At 58.2% G+C, this 21800-nt stretch overlaps 1 protein-coding gene across 2 annotated transcripts in view; it reads right to left on the reverse strand.

The window, feature by feature from the left end:
- The window catches only part of OLFM1 (olfactomedin 1), a 36032-nt gene extending 18744 nt beyond the window's left edge, over window positions 1–17288 (reverse strand). The window contains exons 1-3 of one of the 2 annotated variants that reach the window (XM_033858979.2): window positions 16863–17288; window positions 4807–4956; window positions 74–229 (exon numbers count right to left, since the gene is read on the reverse strand). In XM_033858979.2, the coding sequence (XP_033714870.1) occupies window positions 74–229; window positions 4807–4956; window positions 16863–16928 (372 nt within the window). In that variant the 5' untranslated portion in view covers window positions 16929–17288. Of the gene's footprint in view, window positions 1–73; window positions 230–4806; window positions 4957–6843; window positions 7218–16862 lie in introns of those variants that run through there. The other variant, XM_033858978.2, reaches the window with a different exon arrangement.
- Window positions 17289–21800: the final 4512 nt, after the last annotated feature.

Genomic DNA, 21800 nt, shown 5'->3' on the forward strand with positions numbered 1-21800 from the left:
GGGAAGGGGAGGGGAGGGAGGGAGGAGGGGAGGGGAGGGGGAGGGGCAGGAGGAGAGGAGGCAGCACACATACCTTGAACTGCCTGGCCAGGTGTTGCTTATGACTCTCCTCCACCTGTTTGAACTTGGACTCCAGTCCTTTCATTTGGCTCTCCATCTTCTCCACGTACTGCAAGTCCCTCTGAGTCCGCCTGTCCAGGACCTCTATGGATTGAGACATGTTTTGCACCTGTCAAAAAGGCAACAGATTCAAGGACGGAGCTGCGGCAGGTGCCTGCAGACCTCATTTGCCTCCTAACGAACGACAGTGACCTTTTCCACATGGCCAGCCCACTGGGAGCCAGAAGCGGCTCGTGCGTGACTTACTAGTTAATCACCAGCAGCAGGGATTGTTATGACCAAGAACCCCCCAAACAGAGCAAATTGGTTCGGTCAACATTTCTTCTGCCATCTTCCAGGACGTGTTCTTACAACCAGGGGTGCAGGGACCTCTGGTTCCCTGTTGGTCATAGCTCCAGGCATATGGCTTTGGGTGATTTTTTTCTTCTTTTTTTGGGGTGCGTGGGCAGGGGATTGTTTCTAGTCTCTTTATTCTGCAGGATGAAATCAGTCAGGCAGGCATAAACACCAACAAAGATGAACAGCATAGCTGGGCTTCCCCCACCTCCAGGCACAGACCTCTTTCCCCCTAAATCTCACTGGGTGTCTCGCTGAGAGGGCTGATTGCATAAGCGCAGCGCTCGGGAAGCAGGGGACTGGGCTCCCTGAGTCTGCATCTTGCACGCCATCCATCACATCCCACAGTATCATAGGTAGATGACTGTTCTGAAAACATGTGTATTCAGAACGGAGATTCAGGAATCAATCACCCAACAAATGAAGAATCTCTGTTCTGCACCTTTACAGGAAGATCTGAATTGAGTCTAGCCTCAAGATGAAACTTTAATATTCAACAGGGTTCCAGAGAGCTTCAAAGAAAAACAGTTTTAGTGCAGCCACCTGCCAGTGCATTTTATTTTCAGGAAACTGGCTTGCGCTTCTGTGCCAATGCATTTGGGGTAGCAGGGAGGTGGAAAAGGCTCAGGGTGGCCAAAGTGCTGTTTGGGTCATTTTCTCAGAATCGAATCCAATTACCAGTGGATTCCATAACTCCATAACCGCAAATCTTCATTTCTGTTTTCTTTTTTGCTGAATTTGCAAATACCCTCCCTTTTTTGGAACTAAATCATTTGGGTATGAGGCTTAGCTTTGCCTGGTCAGTAAAAGAAGAGATGATAGTGTGGTTTGCACTTCTTAAGGTATGTCCTTCGCCCCCCGCAAATAAAATAAATGAGAAAGAGAAACCCAAAGGAGGAAAAACTGATACCACTCAGCTCAGCGCTTAAAAATGCCTGGGATTCTCTGGCTTGTTATTTGAAAGTAATGCACACGTATTCAGTTTAAAAATTCAAGTTTGTAAAATACAGTATGTGGGTGACTCTGACTCGCTCTGATCCTTTCTGTTTCGATGTTTTAGGGGAAACTGAAATATACTTGCTCTGTTACCTCAGGTCTTCCTGTCCCCCTCAACAGTTTGTTCTGTCACTTTGAATAACTGAGGACTTCTTTTGAGAAAAGCTGTATTTCCCTTTATCCCTCCAGGCCCAGCCCAAATGCCACCTCCTCCAGGGAGGCTTCCCTGATGAGCCAAGCCAGAAGTGGCCGCACACCCCTTGGAAACACCATCACCTTGTTGGCACCATGCGTGCATGGCAGTGACCCACACCCCTGTCTCAACTGCCTTGCTGGACAACGGGGGGAAGTGGACAGGCCTCATTGCAAGCGCAAGGCCCAGAACCTAATGCACAGCAGTAGGGCGGGAGGAAGGAACAAAAATGACGGCTCCAGTCAAGACCCCTCCTCCTCCTCCTCCTCCTAGGGGGATTCTTGATGGACAGCAAAACCCACAAGGCTGCCGCTAAAACCTGCCGAGCAGACGCTGCGGGACCCTCGCGGGCTTCAGCCTGGTTCTGCTGGGGCCACACACAGCCCTCTGGGCTGTTCAGCTGCCAGAGAAGGAGGCTTCTAACACATTTAAAAGTTTTTAAATGAAATTTGAAATTTAGAAAACATATTTTCAAGATGCTAAGTCACTCAGTCGCTTTAATACGCCCCTCCTATAGTCCTTCCCCGGCGGGATGAGCACCTCCCTCTCCGGCTGACCAGAAGGCAGGTAATCAAGCCCCCGGCGGCCATCACACTCCTGCATCTTCTCTGAGCCTCGTCTCTGGGCGCGTCCATTCTCTCACCTGTAGGCTGTGTCCCCGAGGAGCCAACTGAGGAGTTCAAGATCACACAGCTACCAAAGGCACAATCCCCCACCCCGCCCAAGGTGGCTGCAGGTGCCGAGGGGGGAGGGGCGGCAGCAACCTGCCCACACAGCAGACACAGCTGGCCTGGAGGCGACCACTCATCGCTAATACTTATGGGACGTTTTCTACGTTCCAGGCACTGCTGAGCCCACTGCGTTATGGATCTCATCCGACCCTTACAAAACTCTGGGGGGTGGGCGCTATTTCAAGTCTCATTTGACACAGAAGGAGACCAAAGGCTCAGAGAAGTTAAGTGCCTTGGCTACTGTCACACAGCAGACAGCCACCATGCCAAGCCCGGACCGACTCCAGAGCCCACACTTTGAAGCTCTGGGCCATGAGCTTCTTCAAAGAGAACAGAGCCTGAGGCCCCTGCCCGCCCTTTGCCATGGGTCCTCAGCCCACACGTGGGGTGAGGGCCTGGCTTTCACGAGACACTGGTGCTAGGCTCCTCTCAAGACCGCAGGCCAGTTCAAAGCAGCACCTCTGGGCTTGGGACCGAAGGCTCCACCTTTGGGAGCTCCTCAGGTGGGTTGGAACAGGAGGCCAGGCTGGAGACACAGGCCCAGCTGGGACCACAGGCCCACGGACAGAACAGATGCTCAGATGGTGCCCACCGAGAAGGAAAGAGGAGAAGGAGGCTGGGGAAGGAGTGAGGGACGCACAGCCCTGCCCTTCTCACACAGCAGCCAGGCCCTCTATACAACAAACGGCTTCTGCCCCGAGAAGCGGCGGCAACACAGTGCCCACAGTGCCCACGAGCGTAGAAGCGGGCTTTAAATGTCTAAGCAGTAACGCTGTGCTGTACACAGGCAGGAAGGAGGCCTCCGAGGCCTGTGTTCCCAGGGGCTCACAGAGCTTTCTGGAACTGACCACGGGCTTGTGGGGCCACCCCCCAGCCTCCCGAGGCCCCTCCGAGCTCCACCCCCTCCTCTGCCATAATGAATAATTCAAGGCCCAATCAGGCTTCGGTCTAGTCTGGTGTCAATGAATGTTTGTGGAACCTGTTACACACATTTTTCTTTCATTCTTTTAAAGTGATTTACTGGGGTGACCAAAGACAGCAGCACAAAAACGCACAGGTCCTCAGAGGGGAGCCAGGCGGCAGCTGCCCCAAGCCCTCCTCCTGCCCGGGCCCCGTCCACACAGCAGGGCCGCGACAGCCCCAGGGACGCCCCTCTCTCCCCACTGACTTCAAGAAAGGGACCTGCTTTGCCAGAACCCGTGTGAGGGTCTGTGCATGAGCCGGGCTTGAACCGAACTAGACAGACTCCGCCGGCTGCCGGGCCTCCCCCGGGGGTGGTGGCTCTCCTCCCAGCACAGGCCCCCCAGCTGATGGAGAAGTCTCGGCTTTACTGAGGGGGTGTGTGTGTGTGTGTGTGTGTGTGTGGTGTGTGTACGTGTGAGGTGTGTGTGGTGACTGTGCATACGTATTTGTGTGTGTGGCCTGTATCTGTGTGTTCTGTTATATGTGCTGTGTGTGATGTGTGTGTCACGTGTGCGTACGTGAGCACGTGTGTGTGGCGTGGGAGGTGTGGCCCCTCTCCCGCAGGGCGTGAAGGCGCCTGATGTGAAATGCACCCTCTCCCTGGGGAGGGCGGTGAGTGGAGTACTAGGGCCGCCGTTTCTCCTTCTCCCCTCAGTAGCTCCCAGGACAACCGGCGCTCAGGTTACCTGAGACCCCAGGGTTCCCAGGAGGAATGTTCCAGGCAGCGGGTTGCCAAGATCCATGGGGAGTGCCAGCCTCCGTGGGGGGCAGAGGTCGCGGGCCAGGTGGGAGGCCGGCCCCGGGTTTGAGAGCCAACCCGGCTCCCTGCTCACTGGCTGTTTGCCTTGGGAGAGTCAGCCCACCTGCCTGGACCCAGATTTCCACTTCTTAAAACGGGGTGAAAACCTCGCCACCTTCACCTGGCTCTTGTGAAGATCAAGTGAAATAACAGATTCAAACCGCAAGTGCTGTGCCCAGGTGGGTCACAAAGGTGACGATTTAATCTGCTTTTGCACCGGGAAGGCAGCCACGGGCGTGAACGCCTGGCCTGGCTGTCGCCGGGTCCAACCACTCAGCAGCAGGGGGCAAAGATGCCACCCAGCGGCCCTGCTTCCGGGCTCCGAGGGAGCTCTCCCAGGTGCTGCTGGGCAACAGCTCTGAGCCCTCTGGACCACAGGCTGTGGGCGTGACCCGGAGACGGCGGTGTGGGAGAGGAGCCCCAAATGCTCCCTCGCTAAAGCCCACGTGACTCCCAGTGGAGCTTTTCGCCTCCTCCTGGGCAGCGCTGGGGGAGTCTCCGTTCCTCCCTCCCTCCCTCCCTCCCTCCACCCATCCGTTTCATTCATTCACCAGTATTCCCAGTGGGCCATGCCAGGGAAGAGTGAGGTCTTGGAGCTGGGACGGACCTTGCGGCTAGCGTGGGCACACAAATGCACACACACGCGCACACACCCTGCACGGACTCACCTTCTCCAGTAGCTGCCTCAGCTGTTTCGTGCGGGCATCCCGTGAACACATGGTCTGCTGGGGGGCGACCACCGTGCAGATGCACCTGCCCTCACTGTCCTGGGCAGAGCTGTACACCTGCCAGCTCTCCTCAGGGTTGGTGGGCAGCACCTGGAGAGCACGTGGGGCGAGGGAGAGGGAGGGAGAAAGGTGAGACCAGAAAGCAGCGCACCGGGATGACCGTCCACGTCCAGCCCCCGGGAAAGGGCAGAAAGAAGTGGTCCAAAAGACATGTGCCGACCGTGGGGAGGTACAAACAGGGAGGAACACAGACGGTCTCCCATCAGGATCCCCAGGGCTAGAAGGGAGTCAAACAGGCATGACTCTTTAAAACATTTTTTTTAATTCAAGGGATTTTTAAATTTAGGGGATGCTTGGAGTTTTGGCATCTGACCCAACTGATAGGCGAGGTGGAAGGGAGGGGGGACCGGAGACTGCATGCTGGTTGACTCACAACGGCACGGAACTGAGAAATAGGATCTCCTCCCGTAAGGTGAGCACGGGAGGCTGGCGCAGCCTCTCTCTGCTGCTCCCTGGTACTGGAGAAGCAGAACCAGTGGTACTAGCCGGGATCCAGCAGCCTCTTAGCCCAGAGCTGCGATGACCCCGAGCCCCAGCAGTGTTCCCGCTGGTGGTCTGGTCAAGGCTGCCCGCAGAGATGCTCGACTTCAACTCTGCACAGGCTGCCACCCACTAGCCATTGGGCAGATGTCACCAAGTTGCTGGTGACATGTTGGGCAGGGGTCACACCCAACCTCAAACCTGAGGTGTGCCCAAGGACGGTCACGAAACCAGAGCTGCACATGGCTGCTGACATGGTGACATGGCTGGTGTCACCTTGCAACCCAGCTCAGGTGGTCCCGCCCATGTACACGGGGCAGACAGACACCACTGTCCGAAAACACCCCGGGTACAGACCCTGCAGCCTGCCCGGTGGCCTCAGGTAGTCACCTCCCTGCTATTTTTAGCGTTGGTATGGGGAGAAGTTGGGTGGAGGGAATCCACAGTAGATACATTTCATTTGATTCATTTCCAACCCCAGGAGCTCAGGACCCAGAGGTAGGAACAAAGTCATCAGGAAGAAAATGCTGCCTGCAGTTCTCGAAAGAGCAGGTGAGGTGAACGGATGACCATCTTAGAAGGGGTCACCAGGAGACCTCCTCCCCAGCACTGCGCCCTTGACAGCCCAGAGGGAGCGCGAGAGGGAGCCGCGTGTCCTTCACCTCTCCTTTCGGCTTAGAGGGAGCGAGCCTGAGGCGCGCCCCTTCCTCCGCCGGCCCCGCCAGCGGCCGTTCCCCGGTGGTTCCGGCTCAGCCTCCGCTCCCGCCACCACCTAAGTCAGTCCAGTCCAGAGGCGGCCCTGGCCGCTCACCCCCTCCCCCAAGGCATCGCGCGGAAGGCAAGGGGCGAGCCCCGCAGCTGTGGCTCCCCGGGCCCCGCCCGGCCCCTCTACACCCTCCGCCGGCGGGGACCTTATAGATCTCCGCATGGGGATGGGAGAGAAAGACGCCTTGGGACTTTGAGGGCAAGAGCTCCGGAGCCCGCCCGCCCGGGCCCCACTCCGGCCGGTCCAGTCCGGCTTTTGCAAAGTGGGGCGGGCTCAGTTCCCAGCCCCGGCTGGACCCAGCCAGACTGGGGTCCACCGCGTCTCCACCCCTTACTTGCTGAGTGACCTTGGACAAGTCCCCAGGACCCCTGCTTCAGTTCCCTAACCTTATCAACAAGGGACTTATTAGTTGAACGAGGACTCCAAGCCTCTGAGTCCCTGGGCAGGCTCCCCGGCCCCGCGAGGGGACCGGGCAGAGACAGCAAGCGCCACACAGAGGGGACCGCAGGCGGAGGAGTGGCCGAGGCTGGGGTGTGGGGAGCAGGGTGGCCCCCGCGCGTGCCCTTGCCCCTGCGCCCGGCTCCCCCGCGCGGCGCCCTCCCGCCCGGGGCTGGGGACCGGGAGGGAGCGGGCGAGGAGGCCCCGCCAGGGCGGGCGGCGGGCGCACTTACGCCGGTGCTGCGGTCGAGCGTCCCGCCGCTGGCCGCCGAGAGCTTGGTGGTGTTGAGGCCCACCAGCGAGGGCAGCGTCTGGGACATCCAGTTGGTGATCATGGCCATGGTGCTGAGCACAACCCCGATCTTGAGCAGCGGCACCGACATCGCGCCTGGAATGCCTCCTGCGCCCGCGCCGCGCCGGCGCCGGCTCCGCGCCCCGGGCAGCCTTCAGGCGGCGGGCTCCGCGGCGGGCAGGGGCGCCCGGCCGTGTCCCCGCGCCCCCTCGGCCCGCCGCCGCCCGCCCGCCGCCGCCGCCCCGCGAGCCCCGGCCATGGCCGCGCCGCCCCGGGCGCCCGGGAGAGTGGCCGCCCCGCCGCTGCCCACCGTCCTCTGCCACCCGCCCGCCGCCGGGAAGAGCCGCCGGCTCGGGCTCTGAGCGCCGCGCGGGTTGCGCGCGGGGGCCGCGGCCGGGAGGCGGGGACACGTCCGGGCGGCGGCCGACGCAATCTGCCCAGGAAACGGGTGGATTTTTCCTCTCCACTCCGGCTCCCCGCCGCCCCCTGGCTGCTGGCAGCGAGGCCTGCAGAGCCCCGTCACCAAGGAGTCGGGAGGGGGTGGCCCGGGAGGAAAGACAGACCACCCCCTCCCAAGTTGTCAAAATCCGCCCGCGCAGACGGCGGCGTCCCTAGCGCATGGGCTGGCCGCTGCCCTTCCACCCTCAAGGTCGCCGGCCAGCGAGCCCCAGGCAACCCCCTGAGACCCACCCCATCCATGCCCAAGGCCTCCGCCCCGCTGCCGGGGACTTGCTTGGCGGTGGCCCCAGGCTTCCTCCAGCCCGGCAGCCCCCGAAACCCAGCCAGGAGGGCGAACTCTTGGCGGGCTCCGAAAGCAGCCCCTGGTGGGGGGTCTCCAGCCCCAGTGCTGGGGGAGAGCGCTAGGGGAAAGCCCCTTCTGGGAGCCCGGGACAGCCAGGAGCCCTAAGACCTTTGCTGGCAGCTGTGGCACCGCCCAGTGTGGGCTCCTGGGTCCAGGTGGGCATGCAGCAGGGGTGCAGAAGCTGGGTGTGGGTTTGGGGCTCAGGCCTCAGCGCAGGGTTGCTAAAACGGCCCCACCCGTGGTGAGTGTGGTGCAGGTGGAGCCCTGGTCAGGGGCCTGGGGTCTGTGGCTGGGGGGCGGGGGGGTGTCTTCACTGGTTCTCCAGGTGTGTGTGGGGTCCTGATGCCCAGGGAGAGGGGCAGGGCAGGCTGGCACAAGTCCCCAACCCTCGGCAGCATGGGTGTCAGGACACACGTAAGTCTCCTTGGAAGCACAGGCCTGACTGGGTCAAACATCTGAATAGTGCTTTAGAATTTGCAGAAGGCTTCTCACGGGAGATGAAAGGCACTTCCACCAGGCCTCCCATGAAGCTTTCCTCTGCTGCGCCCCCCTATGTAGCAGGGACTGTTACCGCCAGGATGGTCCTGGCCTGAGCACTGGTGTGAGACCCATGAGCTGAAGGGGTTCCTTTGGTTTGTTAACCTGGTTAACGCACGGATCTATGGCAGCCTCTGGGTTGGAAGCAGCAAATTTCACCAGTTGGGGAAGGGCGCCATCTCCCAGCTCCAGCGGGTACTGCAGGCTCTGCTCCGCGACCGCGGTGCTCTGAGTCCCGCCAGCTGGGTCTGGGGGTGGGCAGCAGTCCCCCACTCTCTGCCGTTCTCCTTCAATGAACGTTTAACACCGATTTAGGGCCGCAGGCTGTGCCGACCAAATCACTCACAGCCGCTTCCCACTGCGGAAGGACATGGACCACTTATTTTGTCGGAACAACTTCCAATCCAATCCAATCCAATCTCCAAAACCTCACGCCGTCCACTGCGGAAGCTGCAGGTATTTACTTATCACCTACTATGTGCAAGATGTGGGGTGCAGTGTGCTGCAGACCCCAGATCAAAACCACGACACGAGGTACAGCCCGCTGTAAACCCCAGGACAGAAGCAACAGCAACGCGACAGATCAGACTCCGGGCATGGTGCGTGAACGAAAACTTCCGTACAACCAACCGAGCGCATGCATCGCCAAGAGAAGCATCTCGGAGTGGACACTCCGTGTACAGACTCTGGGACCAGACAGCCTGGGCTTGAGCCCTGGTTCTGCCCCTTACCGCTTGTGAGACCCTGGCCGAGGTAATTAGCCCTTCTGTGCCTCGGTTTCCCCATCTGTAAAACGGGTTTAATAATAGCAGGATGTGTAAGGATCCAGTGAGTCAGTGCAGGAGCAGACACGGCAGCCAGTAGGGGTGCCCATCCTCGCCATCCCCGCTTTGCAGAAGACCAGAGGTGCTCCGAGGGGACGCTCAGCTGAGCAACCGGTGCGAGAGCCTGTGACAGATGCCCCTGGACACCTCCGCCCCCTCTCCAAAGAGCTGCTTTTGGCTAACGACCACCCTCAAGAGATGCTGTTGATACAGACGTACAGATGCAGAAGAGGTATTCCTGGACGGGAAAACAGCTCCCAACGCCCAGAGCTACGTTCTAGGAAGGGGAGCTCCAATCACAGCCGATACAGAGAATTCGAATAAACCTCTCCTGATCTGAAGAACTTCCGATCTGATTTCACGGCAGTGATGCCCCGCGGGATTTACAGTGGGTGCTCTAAATTAGAAGAGCGCCAACCTGGCTGGGCTGTTCAGGGGAGGAAATGAAATCCAGGTCATTCACACCCACGAAGCCAAGTCCTGCTCCAAAGACCTGCTGGAGTCTAGACCACCCAAGGGTTGAGGAATGCCTTCAGCTCCCCTGGCCCGGGACTCTCCCAGACTCTCCAGGGGACAGGCAGTTACGGCCAGCCTGGAGATCTGAAACCCCCTCATCGTATTTCTCCTGAGCCTGCAGTCCTGATAGGGAGCCTGAAAGGGTTTACGGCATCCCCTGAGGCATGGCTGAGAAGCAGTCTTTTGAAAAGATTTGGGTTATTCACACTGGGCTGCCAAACGTGGGCTGCACCCTGGAATTCCTGCAGCTTCCTGGGAACTCAGCTGACCCCAGGAGGTCAAGGCATTGGAGGGATGGGAGAGAAAGCTGACTCACACCCCCACCCCCACGCCTTTAAATCCTAGTCGGAATTGAATAGATGCACTCTTTTCGCCCCTCCCACCCCCCAGCTGACTGACCGAGGCCCACCCTGGCCTCCTCCCACACCCTCTGCTCCCGCTCTAGAAAGTTCCATGCTCCTTTCATAAACGTTGCCTCAGACTGTCACACCCAGACAATGGGAGGGAGGCCGCAGCCCCCCCTTGTCTTAGTTGCCCCAACAGAAATGGGGTCCAGTTCGGGAGAGGCACTTTGAAGGACAGGGACAGGAGAGTTCAGCGGGCACCTGCCCTCCAGGCTGAACGCATGGCTCCTGGGGCCCCACAAACATTACCATCTCCTATTTTCTGGGTAAGGGGACTCATCATAACTAGTGGAGGATGGTCTGGTTTCTACTGAGTAAGTAATTGATCTTGACATGAATTAGAAGGTGGTGTCATTATGAAAACATCTAAGAGTCAGCTCTGGGGTCCAGCGGGGTTAGGGTTAGGAAACACCCCAGAATGTAACACTTGCTCAGAGCAGAGGACTTGGTGCTGCTGGATTTTAGAGGCTTCCACACGTGGCCACTCCCCGGAGCACACACTCCGCCCTCAACCCATCACCAGCATCTCAGACCAGCGAGGACCCTCTGCCTGTGGACCCCAGACGTGGCCTCAGAAACCTCAGCCCCTCTACCAACGGCTGGTATCGACTCTGGAGCAATCCCTCGAGCTGCTTATGAGGTGACTCAGCCAATGCCCTCTCCCCCGAGGCCACGCACCACTGATTCCACCTGTGCAGAGTCACCTTGACAAGATCTGGGGGCTGGACTGCCCGGGTGGGGCACAGGCACCCACCCATCGGAGAGCAGAAGTGTTTACAACCCCGAGAGCTCTCCTCTGAGTCCTGCTATGCTGTCAGATCTACCAGCAGCATCCTGGGGTGATGAGTAAAGTTATTTATGATATTTATGAATACACCTCTGTTCTTTCTTTGACCCTCACACCTCCAAAGCACCACTTGAAGCAAGTGGGAGTGACTTTCCTTCCAGAGCCACCCGTGAGAGCCATGTGCACCCCGGGGACATCTGTGCTGGGAGGTTTAAGCTCCTGGAGCGTGTCCTGTGAGCTCACTACACTGTTGCAAGGAACCGAATTGCCCTAGATGAGCGTCTCCAGGTGAGGGCATCCGAGGAGACAAAGCCTGGGGCTTCGGCACCTTCCACCCCTTCTCTCCGCTGGACTCTTCAATCCACACTCTTCCCAGTCACTCGCGCTCTTACTGACCATTCGATTTTAAATGCCATTGAACCGTACATCAGAGACACCCAGGCCAGGTCCCCACTGCCCAGACTAGAGCGAGGAGACGGGGAAGCCCATGTCTTCTAAACACCGCTCGAGAGTGAGGGAGCCACTGTTGCCCACTGTCACCTACGTGTTCGTCACGGGACTTAACCTGGGTGCAGAAGAAGGGGAGACCCTCTGAGCAAGGAGGAGCCTTCTTCGCCGCGGCTGCCCCATGATTATAAATTATGCCAAATGTAACAAACAGCGTAACCAGGACCGCAGGCGTGTGGGGCGATTTGGAGATTTAGATGTTAACATCAGCTAAGAGGGTCTGTGTCTTTTTTCTTAATTCCTGGATCTCAGTCGTCAAGCAGATGCTGGGAGATTTGAGGGGTGCGGGGCTCCCTGCATGAACCTTTAGGCTGGAGAGAACCGAGGCAGGGCACCCAGTGCACCCTCGAAGGCGCCCTCCACCTCCTGGGGTGAAAGGGCTTGTCCGGTTCACCCAGCCTCAGTGGCAGGAAGCAGACCACCCCCAAGGGGTCTGACACACCCACCCCCCGCAGGCTCTTCCCCTTCGAAAAGCCAAGCTCCAAGTTCAGAGCAGGCCGAGCAACGGGCCACACAGTTAGAGACACGGCTCTCAAACCCTCTTCCAAAGGCCCTATGAGCTGCCGTGACGGCACCAGGCGCCCCCTTTCTTACTGGTTCTCAGTGGTGTTGAGCCGTTTCTCTACTTTTTATTCTTCTCTCTCCATCTTAACAAGAACATGAACTCGGGTGTCAGACAGACCGTGGAGCTGCACCTGGGGTCTGTCACCTCCCTGCTGGGCCCCTGGGCAGGTTACTGACCGCCCACGCCCCCCTCTGCCCCTTGAGCCTCGGTTTCCTCATTTCGAGACCAAGGATGACAACACAGGGTCACCGGGGCGGCTTCTACCCGACCCAGATTAAACTCCTGGTGTGTGTGTGGGGGATGCGTGACACTTCATGACACTCCAAAAATATGAACCCTCGTGACTGGTTTTCTCCCTAGTGCTTTAAGCTCCTGGCCAGTTTCTGATATGTAATCATCTGAAAACATGAAGAGATGTGGATTTTCCTGTTCCATTTTCTCCCCCCTTACCTGAGCCACGGGAATGACCTCACGGCTGCTGCTTCTGGCGGGGGGGAGCATCTACAGGGCACCTCTCAGCGCCGGAAGCAGCTCCTGTCCCCCGCAGCACCCGTCACAGCTGGCGTGTGTCTAATTCAGTTTAGCCAGTAATTAGCTCTGGATTACTTTACATGGGATGTTAAATAGTGATTACAGGGCCCGATAACTTTAGGAATAAATACGACCCAGGTCAGAAAATGACCTTCCTTTTTAGTGCGGAGAGCTGAAGCGCGTGGGACAAGGGGCAAATTGCTTCCGGAGATGCAGCGGCCGCCTGCTGCTGAGGGGTTACAGCTCCCGCCCCCCCGCTGGTACAGACCCTTCTCCCTGGAAACGGGAGCAACTCTCTCGTGCGGGCTGTTTGCGTGTCTGGAGATGGTCTCTGGCCAGCCCCCGAGGCAGCGGCCAACCTCAGTGCAAAGACGGGATCAATCCCATGCATGCTGAACTAACTGGTTTAGGAAAAGGCCCCCATGGTCCTGAACCCCCCAACTCCCTGGACCACTGACACCCCAGCATCCAGGGCACACGTGGGCCTAAAATCTGGGGGACACGAGGGGCTGGGGCACATGAACAGGACGTCAGTGGGATCATTGGGCCGAAGTTTTGATTCAAGCAGGTGACAAAATTCATGCTTCCGTCTGAATGGACGGTTTTATTCTTGTTCAGTTTGTTCAGGGCGATGGGTTGGGGTCTTCCACTCTGGCTGAATCTGAGGAGGAGCGAACGGATTTGCAGTGATGGGATTCTGAGTGGCTAACTCCACGCCAGCCGCTCCGTGACACCTGCCTGTCCAGACACAGCACCCATCACCCACCCCCACCTGCCCGCCGCCGAGTCCACTCCCATCTCTTCTCAGGTGCTGAGACCTGCACGCAGCTAACCAAGCTCCGGAAGAGCCCACAGCAGTCGGTCCGTAAAGCCTGAGGGCACTCGACAGCCCCGGTGACAGCTGGCGCTCGAGGGTGCCCTGTGCTCCTTCACAGCTGGAGCCCCGCCCTATCCCAAGGGGTCGGGGTCGTCATGTCGTTAAGAAAGACCACTTCTGGCTTGGGGACTAATGAGAAGAGCTCCACTTCACTCCTGAGATAAAGCAAATCCCTCAACACTCCTTTGTCGAACTCCAGATACAAGAGCCAAGGTTCTGGGCCCTTCTCCATGCCGCGGCGTCTGTGTGCAGCCCCGCTGCTGCCCACCTGTTCCTTCCCGTCTTCCTGCCCCGGCTCACCCAGGTGCAACCTTGGACCCTGCGCAAACGGCACCCCTTCTCCAAAGTGTTCTCAGCTCCCTCCACTCTGACCCCAGAGCCCTCATGGCTCTTAAACGAATAGATATGGCAGAGTCTCAGGTCTCCCCACTGAGCACCGTGGCCCGGATGACAGACAGCTGTACTCAGCATCGCCAGCCCGGCTTTGACCGCGTCAAGCCCGACCAGCTGGCATCTGAGAGCTGCATGTGGCAGGAGAGGAGGACGGAACCAGAGTGCGGGTTTGTAGGGGGGAGCCGTCTTCGAGCATCAGCTAGCTTCATCCTCCTTGTTTTAAAAGGGTAGACGTTCAGGCCGAGGCTCAGAGCCTTTCTCAAGGCAGCCAGACAGTGGCTGGTGGGACGGGGAAGGGGAAGGGCAGCCGGGTCCAAGGTCATTGTCACAGAGCTGCCCACCCCTTTCATGCCATCACACATGGGGATGACGTGCTTCTCTCAAGGGAAGGCGAGCTGGGCTGGGGTGGGCAGGGCTCAGGCAGCCCCAGCGCTGCCCCACCCCCCCAAGATGAGAGATCAACTCCGAGGACACTTCTCAAGGAGTTTGAAACACCAGCCTTTTATTGAAAATCACAGAACAGGACCCAGTCAAGCATCTTTCCACCTGAGGACAGAGTTCATCTGGGCCCACAAACCTGGCGCATAGTAGGCCATCCATCACTAATTGGCATTTGACTGAGTGGCTCATAAGCGCGCTGTCGGGAGAACAGATGGCCCGGCCATGTGCGCTACACTCCCCCCCTCCCCCCGCCCGTCTGCCTGAATCCTTCAAGCAGCGCCTGTGAAGTGCAGGTAAAACCCATACGTTTCTGACTTGTTCCCATCTGGACGGGTCCTAACCCATAAACGTGGTGGCCCTGGAACCTTGTGTCCACGTCCCTTGGAAGCGCCCTAAGACTGAGGGTGCCGCTGTGGGAGCAATTTACCTAAAGTGGAAGAGGGAAAGGGTGGAGGGGAGACGGACACAGCTCAGTCACCGCTGCTCTGCTCTCCTTTTCCTGAAGCCCAGAGGTATTTCACTCATCACCCAGGTAGGCAGCATTTCTCCTGACACCGTGCAATGTGGCTTCCTAGGATCGAATTACTTCGGGATCAAGAAAGCAAGGTTCTTAGGTAGGGGTGTCCCCAAGGAGCTCTCAGACTATTCAGAGCAGCCCAGCCCTGGACCCACACCCACTCCCAATTCCAGCTCCTGCCTTAGAGGTGACTGGTAAAGGTGAGAGGCACCTGGCCTGATCCCACAGAAGCCCACCTGGGCAGAACCGGGGTAGCCGGGATCCCTGGAGCTGGTGGCTGAGCCAGCCACTCTCTGACCCCTTCACAGATTCGAGCTGGCTGGAGAGATTTTCGCCAGGTGAGCCTTTGCTCCAAAATGCCACCACAATTAGGGATACTGGGCTCCCGATGGGAGATTCTGAAAGCACAGCCTCAGAGGCAGGCGCGGGGAGGGCAGGGCCTGCCTCCCGGCTGTGTTGAGGAAGGCATTTCCCTGAGAGATGCCACAGCTCAGCTTCAGAAAGAGGAGCCTTCCAAAAAAACCACATCGTTTGCCTTCCTGGCCCCTGGAGGGCCTGGGCTCGGGGAGCTGACCAGGGTCCTGAATAGGATGGTGCGGCTGTAGCCGCGTGGGCAGGGGCGGGCCACGTTCAGATGGCTGGCGCCGCCAGCGTGGACAGGCGGGAGCTCTCACCACTGAGACAAAGCTTCCAACTGAAGCTGAACCAAAAGTTTCTTCCAAGACCGGGGGATCTTTAAAAAGGCTGAGAAGTGAACCTCTGGAGGAGGGCGGGGAACGAGGGCTCAGGGAGCCTGCAGGTGAGGAGGCCAGTAGGGCTTGGAGGGCCCAAGGGCAGCCACTTCCAGGGCCACCCAGACCAGCCATCTCTTTCCCGAGGTGTCTAAGTAAGGCACACGCTGCCCGGCTCCATGTCTGTGGGGTGCGCGCTCGTGGAAGCGTGTGCGTGAATGTGTGTGTGCACATGCGTACATACAGGGTCCATTCACAGAGCACGAGTGTGCCCCTTGGCCAGGCTTTCCCTGCAGCCAAGAAAGCTTCACTCCCAGAGACCGTGCAGAGCCTCTCCAGGGGCCTGGCCGGTTGTCTGCCTGGCACCAGCAGGGTCTCCGAGGTTAGGTGGGACAATAAACCCTTCCGACGCTGGTGCCGAGGCTGCACTTCCCGGGAGAGCTAGGGAGCCGGCAAGGGCTTCAAGGCAAAACGGGAAGCTTATTCCAGAGCCTTCTCCCCTGTGATCTACCTCTCACCCTCTCGTCTCTCCTTTGTTTCTTCTTTTATTCTGAGAGGGAGGGAGGCACGGAGGGAGAGAGGGAAGGAGGGTCGGGGCAGCTGGCTCTTGGGGCCAAGCTGCTGGCAGCCCATCCACTTCCTGGACTTGCAGCCTCTCCCAGCTCAGACCGTGGCACAGTGGCACCATCCAAAGGGCATTTTAATGTCACTCTGAGCAGCCTGGCTCCCGAAGCTGGCAGGTTCTTCCCAGCACCCCGGTGCCAAAGCAACACCTCCAGTCCGGCGCTCCCAGACAGCCCTTCTCCTCCCAGACGTGCCAGCTCCGGAATGCATTTTTAAAATGGAGAATACCAGCCGGAGACAGGCTCTCTAACAGTACATTGTTCAGGGATGGCGAGCCCACTTAAAATGCCCAGCGGTCCCCACACACGCTTGCCACTCACACTTCATGCCGCGAATGTGGCCACAACCGCCCCCCAGCCCTCCACATGGAGCCCACAATGCACCCCAGCCCCAGACACGCCGCCCGCCCTCCCCGGTCTGGTCTCCGCGGCACCATTCCCACCGCCAGCCCAGGGAGCCCCAAGGGCAGCATTATAGCCAATGCAGGAGGCTCCAGAAGAGGGATGCAGGGGGTGGGAGTTAGGCCAGATCCACCTCTGCAAATGCCAGGGGCTCGGACATCCTGCTCTGTCTTCCTCCCAGGTGACAGTAGCAGCCAAATGGCGACCCCCACCCCCAATGCTGCCCTTTGAACTTCTCAGCAGGGAGTGGTCAGCCCGGGAGTCCAGGAGGGAGGGTTCAGGGCTGAGGGTCCTGGGGGACGCGGCAGCACTCTCGGGTCAGCCTTCACCCCTTCCTCCACCCCAGGCGCGGCTGGCACTCTGGCCCTCTCCCCAAGCCCTTGGCTGGGCGCCCGGGCAGGGGTGCCGGGCCGCGCGGTAGCTGCTCCCCGACTTTGCCGGGCTCCCCGGGGCCGGGCGGGCGCCTCGCAGGCAGGGAGGAAAATGGCGTTGCATGCACGTACTTGAGTGAGTTCCGTGCCCATGAGGATGAGGAAGAGGAGGCTGAGGAGGTTCCGGGCCGGTCGCATGTCTCGCGAACACCTCCCACGTCCTGGCGTGCGGGGAGCCCTGGGCGGCCGGCGACTGCGTGGACGCGGACGCGCTCCCGGCTCTGCTGGCTCCGCGGCGGCGCCCGGCGGTGTCCCCGCGCCTTCAGCACCCGGAGCAGGCGGCGCGCGGGGTCTGCTGCGCGGAGCCTCTGCTCTGCATCTCGAGCGCGTCGAGCGGCTCCGCGGTCGCCCTGCTGGGCGTGCGGCGGCTGCGGCGGGCGGCGGGCTGCGGGCGGGCCGCCCCTAGGCCCCTCCTCGGCCCCTCCTCGGCCCCTCCTCCTAGCGGCCCCGTGCCCGCAAAGCTGGGGCGAGCAGCTGGGCGGCCCGGCTGCCAAAAGTTTGCCGGGGAAGGGGAGGGGCGGGGGGGCGCAGAGGGCCCCGCGCGCCACGCTCACGCGCGGGAGTGGGGAGGGCGGCGGCGGGGAAGCAGACCGGGACAGGATGTGACATCAAAAAGGCGGGGGAAATTTAATCGGAGAGAAAACTCCACCCTGGCTGGCCGCGGCGGCGGCGGCGCTCCAGGGTCCTGGCAGCTGGGATGGGGACGCAGGCGGACGGCGCTGGAGACCCGGGCCCCCCTGGACTCAACGAGTGGACGCGGAGTGGGGATGGGGAATGGCAGCTGCGGGAGGTGACCTTAGAGGCCACCCTTTAATGAGATAAACTGAGGCTGAGACCCAAGAAGGATGATTGGTGGTGGGCGGGGGGGTTAGAGGGGGGTGTTCAGAGCTAGAAAGTGGGTCATCCGGCACTGACAGGTCTCCTTCTTCTCCTTCTGCGGTGGCTAGCAGAGGGCGAAGAGAGAACAGACATTGCGCGCTGGGGGTTCTGTCCCCAGGTGGGGCGTGTGCGTGAAGGTCTGTCCTTGTTTTCGCGGTTCGCGTGCATACACGGAGGTGGGCACGCACAGGCCCGTGGGTCTGCCCTGGGGTGTGTGCACATGTGTTCAGATGGAAGCCAGACACAACTCTGCATACCCAAGATGCCTTCGCTGACCAGGTGCCTAGGAGAGTGCGGTGGGCTTCCAGACCACCGAGCCCCGTCAGTTGTTGTACCCCCAGGCCTGGAGATCACCCTCCAGCTGGTGAGATGTGCTTTCGCCCTTCCCCCCTCTCTGCGTCACCCCCAGGCTCTCCTTTCACATGTACTCCCAGCCCAGATCCAAGTCTTAGACCCCAGGGAGCTTATCCTGGGGGCCACATTTTCCATTTAAATCCCCCATTTGGGGGGAGAAGTCCCTAAGCACCTCTGTTTTCTGAGAAGCTAAGACGGCAATAGGTATTTAGAAGCACGTTTCTTATCTCTTTTCCAGTGTTTAGCGTTTACTCTTTGGAAAATAAACTCTATAAAAGAAATATGTAGCAACAAGAAGCTCCAGACCTGGTAATTACAGAATGCAGAGCAGCAGGGGGTGATGAGGCCCAGCCCTCTTCTATCACAGATGGGGAAGCGGGAGCCTGGGGGCGTAACTCACATGGGGTCACCAGAACAGGCGATCTCAGAGCAAGGATGGGATGCCAACCCCTGCCCTGTCAGCGTCCACCCTGGCCTTGAGGGGGCTCTGCCTTGAAGGAATTCTGTCCTCTGAGCCAGGGGACAGAGTTACAACCAGGGAAGCCTGGTTGGCCTTTCTGGTCCAGGGCTGGCCTTTCTGGTAAGGAGTGAGCTTCCCAGCCCTGGAGGTGTTTAAGCAGAGAGAGTTCCTGTGGGATGCGCCCAGACTGAGTGGACCCTGTGGGTCTGAGATGAGATGGGAGGAAAGGCGAGGTACAGCTGCGGGGGCTCTTTTCTCTCTGCCCTTCCTCTGTCTGATTAACCTGCGTGTTCTCCTTCTCCTCAGTGAGAGAAAGCTGTTTGTCAGCCCCGTGGCCTCTGGGCTTCTGGTGACCCATGAGAGATGCTGCATTTGGAGCTGGAGGGGCTGCTGCCTGGTCCTGGCCCTTCCTGGGAGTGGCTCTCTGAGCCTCATTTCCACTCCTGTAGAATGGGGTTGAATGATGCGGTGCTGCCTGTCTCAGGCTGTTGACGAGATCAAGGGCAGGAATGGGTAAAAGTGTTTTATAAGCCTGAGAGAAGGATGAGGAAGGAGCTGACTGAGCCTTGCAGCGCCCCAGACTCCACCCAGTCTCTCCCTCAGCAGCCGCCAGCGGCGCAGAAAGGGACAGAGGCTCAGAAGCGTGGGCGGCATGGTCACGGAGATGGGATGTGACCCAGTCTTGGGATTTTGTTTTATGGACGGGGGAGGAAGGCTGTGTTGATTTCCTCAGGTGGGCTGAGAGCTAAGATGTAAGAGTAGCAAGAATTGCTTTTTGTTTTAAAAATCATACAACTACAGCAAGTCCCCTACATACGAACGAGTTCCGTTCCCAGAGCGCGTTTGTCAGTCTAATTTGTTTATAAGTCCAACAAAGTTAGCCTAGGTCCCCAACTAACACAGTCCGCTAGATAGGACTGTACGGTAATAGGTTTATAATACTTTTCACACAAACAATACATAACAAACACAAAGAATAAAGAAAACATTTTTAATCTTACTGTACAGTCCCTTGAAAAGTGAAGTACTACAGTACAACAGCTGGCATCCAGGGGCTGGCATCGAGGGAGCAGGCAAGAAGAATTACTGACCAGAGTGGGGGAGAGGAGGTGGGAGATGGTAGAGCTGAAGGATCGTCAGCAATAGGAGATGGAGGGCGAGCTGCAGTTTCACTCACGCCTGACGTTGATGGAAGGCACGTTCGCGTCTTTGAAAGTTCGCAACTTGAAGGTTCGTATGTAGGGGACTGACTGTATGGGAACCAGTAATTCCATGTCTGGGCAGATACCCAAAGGAGTTGACAGCGGATTCTCACAGAGATATTTGCACACCCATGCTCATAGCAGCGTTACCCACAACAGCAAAGAAATGGAAGCCCGTGTCTGTTGATAGATGAATGAATAAACAAAATGCAGTATTTATAGAATGGAATATTATTCAGCCTTAAAAAGGAAGAGGATTCTGACACAGGCTTCAAGGATAAACCTTGAGGACATTACACTGTGTAAAATGAGTCAGTCCCGAAAGGACAAGTGTTGTATCGTTCCACGTACATGAGGTTATCTAGAATAGGCAAATTTCAGTTCGACAGATCTGAAAGTCAATTAGAAGTTACCAGGGACCGAGGGAGGGGAGGATGGATAGGGAGTAATTACCTGATGGTACAGAATTTCTGTTTGGGGTGATGAAAAATTTGGAAATAGCAGTGACATTTGCACAAGATGGGAAATGTCATTAATGCCACTGAATTATACTTAAACTCTTACTAAGTATATTTATATATTTTACTATATTTAATTTTTACCACAATTAAAATAATAATGTGATATACCAAAACCATTGAATTGTATACTTTACGTGGGTGAATTGTATGGTCCGTGAATTATATCTTAAGAAAGTTGTTTTAAACAGTTACACAGACTCATTATTTTATTGCTTTAAAAATTAACATACAAAGAAGAATGTAGCAGCAGCAGCAAAAGCCCACTGCCCAGGATAAGCGGTGCTGTGGCTGGGTAGTCGTGATAAGACATTTTCTCCGTGCGTAGGTGCAGAGGAAATACCAGAAGGAAGTGTCAGATCATGTCCCCTAAAAGCAAACCTGACCCCTGCTGTGGGGGGGGGGGTCACCCTCCCATGCCCGCCCCTTCTGCGGGATGAGGCAGCCCCTACCTGCCAGCTGTGAGCAGTGGGGGGGGGGGGTGTCGCAGCCCCAGGAAATGCCCAGGACGTGCCAGGGTCACAGGCTGGAGGCAGAGGACAGATGAGCAGGCGCTAATGGGAGGGCCTATCACCCCCACACGCAAGGAAACCCTAGCTTGCCCTTGAACTTGACAGAGGATGGGAAAACGAAGTCAAACTGAACATGGTGCTACCTGAAAGCTCGTTTATCTTCAGGGCACAAGCTACAATCTCCTGGAAGAACCCTGTAATACGGAGGAAGAAAAGTCTGCATGGACCCTTCCCCACCTGGTGGTGGACGCGCCTCTGCGCCGGGCTTCCATCCCGCCCACGTTGGCCACACCTGCTTTGACAGAGGGCCACGTTCCTTTCCTCTTCCTCTGGCCTCCCCTCTCCCTTCTCTGCATTTTCAGGGCGTGTATTATTTCACATGATCAGGGTTTATCATATTCATATCCACTCCTGCCACCCAAGTCCCCTCGTGTTTTGGTCCTTGTTCTGGGTCCAGTGCCCACCCCCGTGCCCCCAGCAGCCCTTCCTGAGTCCTTTGCTCCTGTTCACTGCTTTGGGGGTGGCTGAAGTCGGTGTGCAAGGGGGGGCCGCGGCCCCCCATGCGGTCACACCTCTCTAATGACCAGGTGAGGCTCCTGTCTTTCTTCTCACCCTCCGGTTCTCCCACCTGGGAGTCTATGAAGCCCCCAGAGCAATGGCTCCAGGTAGAAGTGGGCTTGGGGCTTGGTTTAAGCATCAGTGACCTCTTGTCCTTTCATGCCAGCCCTGAGCCCCTTCAGCCGGTACAGCAGGTCCCGGTCACCCCAGCCCCTCTACTGCTGTCCTCGGGAACTCAGGCGAGAGCTCAGAAGGAGCTGAGCTCCTGCCGAGACGCCTCAGGATGCCACCACATCTATGTGCTTCCTTCTCCTTTAAGACGGGCCTCCTTCCTCTGTCAGCCTCATTAGAATGTGACAGAGAAGTTGCCAAGGCAACGGCACTCACTCTCCCCTCTCCTCCCTGCAAATTTCCTAGCAAGTGGGCCCCAACCCACGTGAGTTGAGTCGTCCGGGCCTCTGGTGCTCAGAGCCGGTGGGCTACACGCTGCGCCTTCCTCCAGGCGCTGTGCCCAGCCCCCATCTCCC

The sequence above is a fragment of the Tursiops truncatus genome, chromosome 6 (assembly GCF_011762595.2).
Source record: "Tursiops truncatus isolate mTurTru1 chromosome 6, mTurTru1.mat.Y, whole genome shotgun sequence".
Classification (NCBI taxonomy): domain Eukaryota; kingdom Metazoa; phylum Chordata; class Mammalia; order Artiodactyla; family Delphinidae; genus Tursiops; species Tursiops truncatus.